The sequence below is a fragment of the Rhinatrema bivittatum genome, chromosome 12 (assembly GCF_901001135.1).
Source record: "Rhinatrema bivittatum chromosome 12, aRhiBiv1.1, whole genome shotgun sequence".
Lineage (NCBI taxonomy): Eukaryota > Metazoa > Chordata > Amphibia > Gymnophiona > Rhinatrematidae > Rhinatrema > Rhinatrema bivittatum.
The window spans coordinates 57,830,237-57,843,695 of NC_042626.1; the positions used below are offsets into that span (position 1 = coordinate 57,830,237).

Below are 13,459 nucleotides of genomic sequence, written 5' to 3' on the forward strand. Positions count from 1 at the left end.
CAATGACCATTTAGAGATGTCAGAAAATGGTCAACTTCAATTGACAAAACATCTTTATACAGTAGAAATGAATAATGTCATCAGCCTGCATTTAATACCCTCCTTATCTCCCCTCCCCTTTTCCACTGTTAATGATTCATGGCAGGTCTGCAGCAACGAGGGGAAATGTATCTGCTATTCTGATTGGACGGGAAAGGACTGCAGCGTCTATGACCCCCTGCCACAACCGAACCCCACCAGAGAGATCGAGAAATACAAGGGTTCGTCTATCTGCCTTTGTTACAAGGGAAAAATTAAAGTGGCTCAGTTTTGTAAAGCAGAGTTAAAAACAGAAACTGAACAGTTAAAACTCATTTACAGAATGAATAATCCCAAGACTCCCAGCTCTTTGTTGCCTATCAGGATAATAGAGCCATAGTTGATATTTAAGAATATTAAAAGCGCCTGGGATATTAGAACAACTTATAAGGGCAGGAAGAAAATGTTACAGGTGTTTGATAAAAAAAAACATCAATGCTGCTTTCATATAACTTGGTTTGCAGCAAGTTTACATTGCCATAATCAGCTCACTATAGATATTCAGCAGGATAGCTGTGTTAGTCTGGTGTAGTAAAAATGTCAAGAGGTGGGTGGCACCTTACATCATACATCTGACGAAATGGACCCTATCCTTGAAAGCTCATGCCTCAATAATTGATAGGTGCCACTATCCTCTTGTCATTTCAGCTCAGTATAGTACATTATGTCATCCATGACACAACAATCCTGATTCTGTGCTCATGCCCGTGCATTTAGTACAAATCACGATGGCACATCATTAGATAGTAAAAGAGGGCAATGGTAGATGCTGTATAAGCATGGAAAACCAGAAAAAGCTAAGCTGTCTTTTGCCCTTGCTGCAAGCTGGTTGAGTGAACTCTTATGTCCATGCCATGAAGGATGCTCCAGTTCTGTACACGCAAGGTTCATTTAAGTCCTACTAGAAAGTCAGTACAGATAGTGCCCACCACACAAGAATAACCTATGTGGCCAATTTGAATTGGAGCCCATCCCAGTACACCTACGATTTGCACAGGCTTGTGTTTTCCAGTGAACAAACAAAACTATAAACTCAAGAATGCCCCCTGACCTTAGTTATAAAACTAGAACAAGCCAACTTCTACTTCATAACCAAGAGCTAAAAAGAAAAAAAAAGGGGGGGGGGGAGGGGAGTTTATCCCGGTGAATTTATATCTTTTATGTTAAAATTTGCAGGGTTTCCATGTCAACACCACTGTGCACATTCAACCTTCTCTTTCTCTCTTTTCTGTTTTTCTCTCACTTGTGTTTCTCTTGCAGCTACTTCATGAGGCTAAATTTGATGAGAACAGAGTAGGAGGAGTAGTTAAAGCAAACTGCGGGGGCCAACCCCCCTCCCACTACAAAACCAGAAGTAATACGTGAAAACCAAGCTTTTTCTTTAAGACTGATTTGCGAAGCTAGGCCAAACCCTGTGTTTTCTTCCTTGTTGCCTTTCTCTGAGTAACTGTGGATCGGTTGTGGTGCACCTCTATCCATGTGCCTTCTTGTGATTTTGTTCTCCCTTATCCTCCTTTGTCACAGGTCCCAGTGGCACCAATATCATTATAGGTGCCATTGCTGGTGCTGTTCTTGTGGCTGCCATTGTCCTGGGGGGGACTGGATGGGGATTTAAGTAAGCAAAAAGCGCATGCCTTCTCCTGACTGCTTTCTTGCTTCCATACTCGGGAATCTTCTGTATCCCGCGTGATCAGAGAACGTGGGGGAACTTCACTGTAAGCACAATCAAACTCTTAGGTCCAGCTATTAGTCCGTATCTCAGATATGGATAAAAGGCGGGTTTCAATGTACCAAATCTTTCACTGGTAAGAAATGGGGGTGAGGTGGGAAGAGTCATGATTATCAATATTAGGGAGTGAGCCAACTCTAGTCCTCAATAGCTACAAGCAGGGCTGGTTTTTAGGATGTCCATAATGAATATGCATGAGATGCATTGCCTCCCCTGCATGCAAACATATCTTGTGCATATTCACTGTGGATATCCTGAAAACCAGACCTGTCTGTGGTTCTTGAGACTTGGAGTTGGCCTTCCCTGTGAATTAGGGGAACCTGTGGACTGCTAGACTTCATTCCATACCAAGGATCCCAACACACCAGTGAGAAATGTTAAGTTGGGTTCTTCTGATGGTGGACCTAAATACTAGAGCTTCCTGAGAGGCTCCTGGGTTCCAAAACAGACTGAGAAATGAGCTTAAGCGGATTCTAGTCCGTATCCTTTGTATGCCAAAGCAAAAGAATAAATGAACCATAACCAAAAGTAGCACAGATACTGCTTATGCCCCAGCGATATAATTATTGTGCTTACAGCTGAATTCCAGCACTAATTTCACTAGTGCAAGACCCAAGTGCTGCATGGCCTCAAGAGTTTCACACTAACGTGAAAGGTTTCAGAATAGGTTTTTTTCACTGCTGCAACCTCTCTCTCTAGCCAACCAGAACATATTTCACTCCTCCTTATCCAGTTCCATGCCTGCTCCTCCCGCACTCCAGTTTTCCACCCAGAAAGACCCACCTAACATGAAAAGCTGGAGGCTATGGTGTTGTCCCACTAAAAATTCAGTTCCAAAATGCCTCCTTCTGTCTTTCTATCTCAGTACTGTGTAAGATTATCGGAAGTTTAGCAGGTCAGGAGCCTTAGCATTTGATTAATTCACTGTGCTTTTTCTGCCCTTTGTAAGGCGCTCCGTTGGGAGCAGCTGTTTGGAATCATGTGCTGAATTACCTGCCACAAGTGGTTCAGACTGACAGTGATGCATAGGCTGATCAAATTTGGGATTTCACTGATTTGGGTGGTTCCCCTCAAACTCCCATCTTTTGGATCATTAATTCTGCAACATAAAAAAAAGTTCAATTGGTCCAATTTTTTTTAAAACTCTGGTTGAGTTTTGAAGTATGAAATTCTTCTTGGGTATTGTGATCTTAAAATAGGAACACACAAAAATATATAGAGTGGACCTCCTTCCTCGAACCACACCCAGATAGCATGAAACAATGAGGGGTCATTTTCTGACACGGCTGCTCCAAGGAGTTCAGCAGTATTGCTTAGAGGGCTGTTTAACAAGAGTCAGTCCCATGTTTTATATAGGGTGTTTATACTTTCCTCATCGAATTTCTGCAACATTACTCACTGCAGGGTAGGCCATTTTCTTTCAAGCTTCTGATTATTGTTGTTAACCAGTGCCCATCAAATTTGTCCAATATCAATTACACTGTTTGTCCTGTGTAGTCGAGCAAAAGACTCTTACCTCTGTCCATAGTCACAACACCATTAGATGACCTATGGTTCAGTCTAACACCATTACTTCTGCCACAATATTAACATCATCCAATGCCTATGATTTATCAGATTGGTCAATTTTCTTCCTTTTTCACTTTCATTAGACCCTCTGGGCCAGATATTCAAACCTACACGCGGGCATAGATTTTATAACAATGAATAAGGGACAATGAATGGAAAAAAAGTATAGAAAAGTCCTTGAGGAAAACCTCCTACCCTCTGCAAGAAAGCTGAAACTAGTATAGACGTTCACCTTTCAACATGATGACCCAAAGCACACAACCAAAGTTACATGACAATGGCTAAGCAACAGCCAGGTAAATGTTCTGGAATGGCCTAGTCAGAGTCCTAACCTCAATTCAATCAAAAATCTGTGGCATGACTTGAAGATTGCTGTCTGTCAATGCAACCCAAGGAACTGGCAGAGGTGAAGAGTTTTCTGAAGAATGGTCTAATATTGACACATCAGGTGTGCAAAGTTGGTGAAGACCTAGCCCAACTGATTCACAGCTATAATTGGTATTAAAGTTGCTTCCACCAAATATTGACTTGGGAGAGGAGGCATATCCCATTATTGGATTTCAGTTTTGTTTTTTGGATATGTATATTTACATTTTAGGCCCTAAAAGGAGTGGGGTATGGTGTATTGATAAGTGGGGGAAAATAACTCTTCATTTAAAGGCCATAAGCCTACTGCACTGACAATGAAATGTTCAAGAGGGTGTAGACTTTTGATAGTCGCTGTATGCCATGCCCATATTCTGCCTGCCAGCCTATGGCATGAGCCTCAATAGACTATTTATTTTTAAAGAAACTCCTTTGAAGCAGCTAGTGAAAATATTATACAATGGGGGCAATGTTCAGCCGCTAAATGGCTTGGTTATTTAGGGGGCTAAACTTATCTGGCTATCTAGCAGGGTATATTCAGAGGTGAATATACATGGCTATCTTAAAGGTAGCTGGATATGTTTATCAGGCTAACTTTAGGACAGGTCAGCTGCACAAGCAGTTAGCCACATAAGTTAACTGGCTAATTCTGAATATTGGAGTTAGGCGTTTAATTTATGTGGGTAACTCTGCTTTCCCCCTAAATGCCTCCCACCACCCGCTCCTGACTTATCCGGTTAAATTCTAGCCAGATAAGTCTCTTACTATGCCAGTTTTGCCATTTACACGGATAACGTTTCAGTTATCCGTCTAAATGGCTTTTGAATATCAACCTCATCATGCCCAAATGTATGGCGAGAAACACAGGACAGCACCTCCAGATCAACAGTTATATCAGTGTCAAATGTGCCCAAACCAACTCCCCTATCCCAACCCAACCCTCATCCCCATCATTGGGACATATTTTGTGACCTGTGATTTGTTAGATCTCTTTACAAGTGGCTGGATTGTGCTAATGGTGGGGGTTTACAGCAGAGGAAGTATTCCCTTTAAAGGGTGAGCTGTTGCAGCAGCTGCAGTTAGAAAAAGAGAGAGTGGCAGCAACTCCAGTTGCAGGCTGTCACCCCAGAGGGTAGGAGAGGGGACATGAGTAGAAAAGGAAAGAGTTCCACAAACGAGTGACTGCAAGTACAGAACCAGCCCTACTTAGCAGAAACAATGCCTGAAGAGCCATCTTGTGAGTGAGAACTCTTGTGATGTCAAACATGGATACAGCTCTGCTTGCACTGTTTGCAAGTAAGGGTGTAGTATTAGAGAGCTGTTTGTTTCCACCTCCCAGTATAGGATGAACTTCAGCAGCTACAATAAAAGATAAGACATTGGTTCACTTGCATTGACTTCAGTGAGAGGACAGAATCTACTACTTGCCGACACCTGCTATAGACCCACACATCCAAATACTGAATGTACTGTCAACAGTTACCAAAAAATATTGAACATGGATAGGTTTCCATCTTTGAGAGTGGGGTTTAAAACCTACAGGATCCAGAGAATTAGTCACATGCTTTGCTCTCTACTTCAGACACTGGGTTAAGGTAGTGCTTGCTGCAAATGGGCTCCAGTCAATGGCGACTGCATGAACTGTTTTTCTCAGCCTCTCTCCTCCTCCACCCTGCATGAGTGAAGAAATCTGCATGTGTCAAAGATCGGTATCACTGTAACAGCCTCTGCCTGGTGAAGCAAGCTCATAAGCAAACCCAACATTCAAGTGAGGGGAAATTCAGTTTTAGGAATTTTGGGGGTGGATTTATAATACGTTTTTCTGGATTGCTGAATAGATCACACTTGCAAGGTCCTGCCTCTGGTGAGTGTGCAACCTCAGATTTTAGCAGAAGTAGATTAAGGAGCTTGATGAATGCCACATGCTTGCGGTCCGTGGTGGGACTGGAACCTAGGTCAAAGTCCTGATTTCGAATCGTGTAAGGATTTGAATTTCAATGAAGCGAGATCAGGGGAAAAAAACCCCATTTCCTTTTGAGCTTTTGAAGTCAAAAATAGAATCCAAGAAGTGGCCTTAGGTGTGGTTTAAACACTACTGTCCTCCCTAAAGCTTGTGAACCAAGAACTCCAGAACAAAACTGAATGGGTGTGCTTTATCTGCAATTAAAATAAAATAGTAGACCTGCTACAATAAAATAGAACATTTGCCCCGCTGTTGCACTTTATAGCATCCTAACTCCGGATTATGATGCGGAGCTGGGCTGCTTTTTTTCACAGGTCAGAACTGAAGGCAGTGCCATGAGGTCTGCATACCTACAGCTGCAAAGTACTAATGGGGGTTTATTGAAAACAGAGTGTCCGTCCCTTCTCTGACCTGGGAGTTAGGCTCTTTGGTACTTTATCAAAGGAGCTCCAGGAGGGAGGGAAATTCCCAGTCCTGCCCCTGCCATGTCCTCTCCGTATCACATACTGGCCGGGCCATATGCTCTCAAGATTCTGCTGGCACCCTTTTATTTTGGTTTTGTGCAAGTTGAACAGCTGTATAAGGGCAATGCTTCTATTTGCAACATCAAGTCTAGGAGATACAGCCACTGTTCAAAGTGTATCCTGAGCAGGGAAAAAAAAAAAGGTATTGGACAGGGTGGAGGAGGGTGAAAGACTGAAGGCAGAGCCTGGCTTTGGTTAACAGGGGCAAAGATTGTATTTTGCTTGGAATTACAGCAGAGCCTAACTATCTTTTTCTTTTTATTCCCTCCTTTCAATGCTTGCCTTGGAAAGAAATATCCGACGAGGAAGGTATGGCCAAGCTTACTAGGGGGCGGTTTAACAGCTCCTTTTCATCTGTCTAATGCCCATCTCCATCTCCTTGCACCATGCAGCTTTTCTCATGTTAGATTTATAAAGCCTCTCAGGGCTGGGGGAGGGGATATGTAATTACAATCATCAGGCCGAGGGTCCAGTGGTGGTCAGTTCAGATCACAAGATCCACGGTAAAATTCTGTGCTAAAAATTAGCTGAGTTTTTTTTTTACTGTGTTAAATTGTTACTTATTACATCAAAGGTAAAGTTAAATGCAGAGCCCACAGTAGTAAAAAAGATAATCTGTGTTAAAAAGAAAATTAAGCTAAGAATAGTAGTAAAATGCATTAAAAACAGTAGTTTATTGGTTTAAAAAAAATGGGAGTAGTTAGAAAAGGAAGTTAAACAGCACATCTCTAACCACTGAATTGTAAAAAAATACAAAAAGGTTCACAGAGGTCCATATTCAGAAGCATTTAGACAGACAACTTAGACATTATCCAGCCAAAGGAATACTTGGGCACTTAGCAGGCTATATTTTAACCGGATAAGTAGGGGCGTTCCAGACTGTAACTGAATGTAGACCTGTTTGGCCCTGTCATGCCTAAGACCAAGACCCTCTGCTAGAGTGGGAGGTGGGTTAATGGGTAGCTCTTTGGCCTGGGCATCCTTCATAGCAGAGTTGCTTACCTGTAACAGGTGTTCTCCGAGGACAGGTGGATGTTAGTCCTCACACATGAGTGACATCATCAAATGGAGCCATGCACAGAAAATGTCTGTCAAAGTTTTCAGAACTTTGGCTTGGCATACCAAGCATGCCCAGCATGCCCCTATACCATACGTCCACACAGAGTCCCTCTTCAGTCTTGTAACATAGAATTACGATTAAAAATAAAATTAGAGAGAAACCCAACTTTGCGGGGTGGCAGGCAGGTTTTGTGAGGACTAACATCCTGCTGTCCTTGGAGAACACCTGTTACAGGTAAGCAACTCTGCTTTCTCCAAGGAGAAGCAGGATGGCAGTCCTCACACATGGGTTAATCCCTAGCTACAGGCTGCTCCCCAACACAAAAGGGGACCAACAGGCACCAACCAAGTGCCAATGGGCACAATAACAACAGTGCTATTGGTAACAGAGGGGGAGAGTGTATGAATCCAAACAATGGGCCCTAGGCAGTGAGAGTTGGGTTCTACACTCAAAGAGAATCCGAAGGACAAACTGGCCGAACCTTCTGTCACGTTGGCCATCCTTATCCAGACAATAGTGAGATGCGAATGTGTGGAGAGAAAGCGCAGTTGCTTACCTGTAGCAGATGTTCTAGGACAGCAGGTGGAGGTGAGACTTGGGGTAGTTGATAACAAACCCAAGGTTTGAAGCATCTGCACAGTCAGGGCTAGTGCGCGCAAGGCTCCCGTGTGGGATTTGCTTTTGACCAACCAGTTGTCCAGGTACGGGAAAACATGTACCGCTCGATGTCTGAGGTAGGCCGCCGCCGCCACCACCACCACCAGACATTTGGTGAAGACATGGGGGGGGGGGGGGGGGGGGGGCTGAGGCCAACCCAAAAGGCAGCACCCTGTACTGGTAGTGGGCATTCCCCACCACAAAACGGAGATACTTCTGTGGTCGAGGAAAAGGCTATGTGAGAATAAGCTTCCTTGAGGTCAAGGGAGCAAAGTCAGTCCTCTCTCTTGAGGAGGGGAATCAGCATACCCAGAGAGACCATCTTGAATTTTTCTGTCGTGAGAAATTTGTTCAACGCCCTGAGGTTGAGGATGGGGCACAAGTCGCCAGTCCTTTTCAGAATGAGGAAGTACTTTGACTAAAACCCTTGGCCCTGTTGGGGTGAGGGACTGGCTCTATAGCGCCCGCTGCTGAGCCAGGCCATTCTCTGGGCCCCAATGCCCACCGCGGCTATGCAGGATGCTGTCTCAAAGATGTCATAGATGGAACGCACCTCATGCTTTCCAGCTTCCAGACCCAGCAGGATAATGGCCAAGAGGGCTTCTTGCTGTTATTGAGGCAAGCCCTCTGCGAAGTCCTGGACTCGTTTCCAGAAGTTACGGTTACATGTATAGCTGGTAGGCGGCAATGTTGGCCACCAGCATAGTGCCCTGGAAGACCTTCCTGCCCAGAGCATCAAGCTCCACGGCCTAGGTGTCCTGGTAACAGGGTTCTCACACCTGGAAGCTCTAATACAACACCCCTGGGCCGGTGCCACACCCACGGCCCCGCCCACAGAATGACCCCGAATGCTGCGCCACCCCGACACGCCCCCCAAGCAAAGCCCCGAGACTTACACGCATCCCGGGGCTTTGCGCGCGCCGGCGGCCTATGCAACATAGGCACGCCGGCGCGCAAGTCCCCTGCACACGTAAATCCAGCTGGCTTTTAAAATTTCCCCTTTTATGTATGAACTAGACATTTAAATTTGTTTTTTTTTGGCCTGGCGCTCTTCCATTTTGAGCTTTCAGCAGATTCAGAACTCTGGCATCCTGAGCCTTTAAACTCCATGGTATTTTTCCCTTATTTTATAGCCTTCTCCCAACTCATCTATTCTAATTATTGCAGCAACATTCATTCCCGGGGAGTGAGAGAGGCATGCAATCTTCTTTCATAATCATAGGCCCTAAGTTTGGCCACTAGATGGCACCATTGGGCAGTAATAGGGACTCCCTCGCCCCCAGGAGCTGTGCACGCAGTCTTTTCAGCATTCCCACCTGACCAGAGAATCGGACTCGACCTCCTCATACCACTGATCACTCAAGTTACTTGTCAGCTTCTCTCAGCAATCCTGGGCTAACCCATGACACCAACTACAGTGGGTCCAAGCTATAATGTTATAGTGGATGGCGGTCGGCAATAGTTATGACATGCACAGTGTATAGAGCTTAATTTACCAAGCATTTTTCCATAGACACAGAATGGGAGAAAAACCTTAGTAAGTGACTCCCATCATTTGTTACACATTTGTACCAGCATTGCTGCCAGGAAAGTGTTTAAATAGTTTAAAGAAATGTAGGGCAGTAGAATAATTCAGCATAGATGAAGAGATCTGTGTATGCTCTATCTCTTTCTCCTCTCCTCTCCCCTCTAGGTACGTTTCTCTTTGTCTTCTTGTGCAGGCAGGTGCTAAAATCGCTCACCATTCTGTCTCTTTCAGGTCTGGAGGGGGATAATTGTGTCGCCTCTTCTTTGGATTGCTCATTCAGGCTCAGAAAATGCTTAACTGACTGCAAGAAAAATAACTACAAAAAAAAAGCAAATGACAAGATACGAATTAAACCAAGTCTTCCGGTGCTTTATAAGCCTGCATCTTTTCCACAGAGATGATTTTTTTGGGGGGGGGGTATAGGAATTTCAGTGAACTCTGGAACAGTATCTGGCTAGATCGCCCCCCAGGACTGATGGGGGGGGGGTTGGGGGCACTGGGGTATGCTTCCTGTCTCAGTAACTTGCACTATGATACAGACTTCACATTGATTCCCTGCCGGGGGGCTCACGGAGTGCTGGACTCTTGCTTTCTGGGAAAACCTGGAAATGCTGGCCCTTTTCTACGACGCTCCTCCCTTCACAATGTCTTGCTATGCGCCTCGCACCTCTGGCACCGAGGAAGACTGACTTGCAGATCTCGCTCCACCTGCCAGGCCCAGCTACTGGTGCAGCCCTTGGGCATTTATATCTTTTGAACTAAATCATGAAAAAAAAAAATCATTTCTTCTTACTCTGTTTTAACTCCTTTCCTCGTACCCTCTTAATACAGCCCAACTAAGAAAATTCAAAGCTAAATTAAAAAATCTGTATCTTTTTATTGGAAAAGTATATGTATAAATAAAATAAATCAATCAATGTAGCTGCTGTGGTGGGTGATGCTGATGGAGACGGAATTTGATTAAAGGAACTGGCTACTACTTCAATGTCCTTCTCTGCCACACCAAGGATATATTTAAAGAAAACAACCACATAGCCAAAATACAAGAGATATTAAACTTAAGCCTCCAGGCATAAGAAAATTATTCCTTACCTGCTAATATTCATTCCTGTAGTACCGCAGATCAGTCCAGGCAGTAGGTTGTGTCTCCCTTCCAGCAGATGGAGTCAGAAAAAAGCTTGAAGGGTGCTCTCTTATAGCCTGGAGCGCCCTCTGCGTCCCTTCAGTATTGAGTATATCAAAGTAAGAAGAAACCATTGAATGGATCAAGTAAACCAACCTCAAACTGTAACTATGTACAAGAATGTTTTGATTAAAAACTGTAGTGAGAACAAACTTGCAAAAGGAACCATTGGCAATACACGAACAGTCCTCATACTGTTAATCATGCGAGCTGATATTCAAAGGTACTGTGTAGACGATCCCAAAACCCATATCTACTGTTAGGGTGGGTGTCTGGACTGATCCGAGGTACTACAGGAATGAAAATTAGCAGGTAAGGAATAATTTTCTTTTCCCTGTACGTACCTGGATCAGTCCAGACAGTGGGATGTACCAAAGCTTCCCTACGTAGGGTGGACCCCGGATAGTCCTGCTCGAATGACCTGAGCGCCAAAGGAGCCAAAACCCGGTGATTGGAGATTTAAGCAATAGTGACGTGCAAAGGTGTGCAACGATTGCCAGGTAGCTACTCTGCATATTTCCTGCGGTGAGACGGCCTGGCTTTCTGCCCAGGAAGCTGCTTGAGCATGGAGCGAATGAGCCTTGATGCCCTCTGGAGGTGGCCGACCAGCCCCAATCTACGCTGAAGAGATTGCTTCCTTTAATTAGCGAGCAATTGTGGATTTAGAAGCCTTGTTTCCCTTTTGGGTCCGCTCCACAGGACAAAGATGGTCCGATAGGCGGAATTCATTCGTAACCTCCAGATATCGAATTAGGACGCGCTTGACATCGAGTCATCTAAGTTCTCTGGTATCCTCGTCAGGGAAGGATAGTAGTTCCACCAATTGATTCAATTGAAAGGCCGAGACCACCTCAAGGATACTCCCAAATCTGTGAAACAGAGGGAAGGCTCCCTGCACGACAAAGCTTGAAGCTCAGATCCGGCGGACAGACCAGATGGACACCAGAAAAACTGTCTTCAGAGTGAGGTCTTTAAGGGTAGCTCTTCTCAGCGGCTCAAAAGGAGGACCACCTAGAATCCAAACTCCTTTAGAAACCAGACTTTATCAGGATGGGACGAAAGAGGAGCTCCATCCAGGTGAAGGACGAGGGAACCAAGGGCTGCCACCTAAACTCTCAGGGAATTGTATGCCAACCCCTTCTCCAGGCCTCACTGTAAGAAGGAAAGTATCTGGACTACTGAAGCGTGACGTGGAGATACACCTGTGGATTCACACCAGGCCTCAAAGACTTTCCACACCCGCACGTAGGAGGTGGAAGTGGAAGTCTTCCTAGCCTTCAGGAGGGTCAAAATAACATCCTACGGGTAGCCCCGTCTCCTCAACCTGCGCCTCTCAAAAGCCAGGCCGCAAGAGTCGCGCCTGGGAGTGCAAAGCTGAATGTCTAGCCGGCTTCGAGGGACCCTCCCCGCTGGGGATGCACCTCAAACAAATGCCTTCGCGGGAGAGCCGCGTCCCGGGCTCTCCGCAGGCAGCACATCGTGCTGAACACGGCATGGGGGAAGGGAAAGTCTTGTAATAAATTAGAAACACCCTCGGAGCCTGACAGGAGTGGGTAAGAGAACCTCCGCTCAGAAAACGACAACTTGGCTTTTTACAAAAGCAGAGGAATGTTGTCTCTCTGCTAGCGCTGCCCCGAGGAAGGCGGCGTCTCAGGACACAGGCCGTCGTGAGGGGGGGAGAGGTTGGACCACCAACATTCACCCCCCTGGAAGTCAGAGAAGCCTGAGAAGGAAAAAGTACAAAAACTTACCAAATCTACTCTGAAAAATGCCAGGTAATATCTGCTCCCAATTCTGCCTGCAAGTTTGGAAGTGACTGAGAAGCCAGAAACCCTTTTTTTTTTTTTTTTAAACTTGATCCATCCAGACATTGAAAGAATTTAAGAAGGAATGAAAGAGAGAAATCTAAACTTCTATCCTGTTGTAGCTAAAATGGGGAACCGCCTGTTTTGCAACCTTCATCTGCTGGAGTCAGAGAAATACTGAAGGCACGCAGAGGGCGCTCTTCAAGCTTTTCTCTGACTCCATCTGCTGGAAGGGAGACACAACCTACTGTCTGGTCTGATCCTGGTACATACAGGGAACCCAATTTTTCAGTTATATTTTTTGAACTACAAATATACTGACCACACCATTGACTGACAAATATTCAGCAGGGTTATTTTTTTGGTTTTAATATTATATTAATTTTTGTTGGTTTATCACATAAGAAATGTCATTAATCAACAAAAAAGGCTTTTTTTTAAACACTGAATTTCTATAACTTTGTAAACTCAAAGCAAAGCATTAGAGCTGTAAACAAATCAGCTCAGAAGCAGACCCTTAATCTTCAGGAGCCTGAAAGTTACATCGTAAAAAGTTTACACCCTAGAAAAGGCAAAGATTTGAAGTAGACCCCCCCAAAAAAGATTGCAAATTTGAAATATTTGCTTGTGAAACAATAATAGAGTTTTAGTTTTGTTTAGTGTTTGGTACCTTGACTCATTAAATATTTGATAAAAAGTTTTGCATAGCAGGTGTTGTCCCATACCAAAAGCGTGCCTGGCCTGGCTAGCAGGATGAACTGGCTACCCCGCTTCAGTTAACAGCAAAAAAGGACAAAGAGCAACCTCCTGCTGGCCTCAAGCTTGTACATTTTCCACAGAAGGTGGTGGTCAGGGAAAAGGAAGCTGAAAGGCAGAACAGCGTAGGCAGGTGCAATTGAATGGGCCAAAGAGGTTATAGATCTGCCAACAACTATGCACAGAAACAAAGATAAACAAAAAAAAGTGTGATACCTTTTTTATTGAACTGAATAAATTT

General features: G+C 44.6%; 1 protein-coding gene across 5 annotated transcripts in view; it reads left to right on the forward strand.

The window, feature by feature from the left end:
- Positions 1-10,453, forward strand: part of ADAM11 (ADAM metallopeptidase domain 11) — an 85,406-nt gene extending 74,953 nt beyond the window's left edge. For 3 of the 5 annotated variants that reach the window (XM_029572918.1, XM_029572917.1, XM_029572921.1), the window contains exons 24-26: positions 146-260; positions 6,521-6,538; positions 9,706-10,453. In XM_029572918.1, the coding sequence (XP_029428778.1) occupies positions 146-260; positions 6,521-6,538; positions 9,706-9,875 (303 nt within the window). In that variant the 3' untranslated portion in view covers positions 9,876-10,453. The other 2 variants (XM_029572919.1, XM_029572920.1) reach the window with 2 other exon arrangements.
- Positions 10,454-13,459: the final 3,006 nt, after the last annotated feature.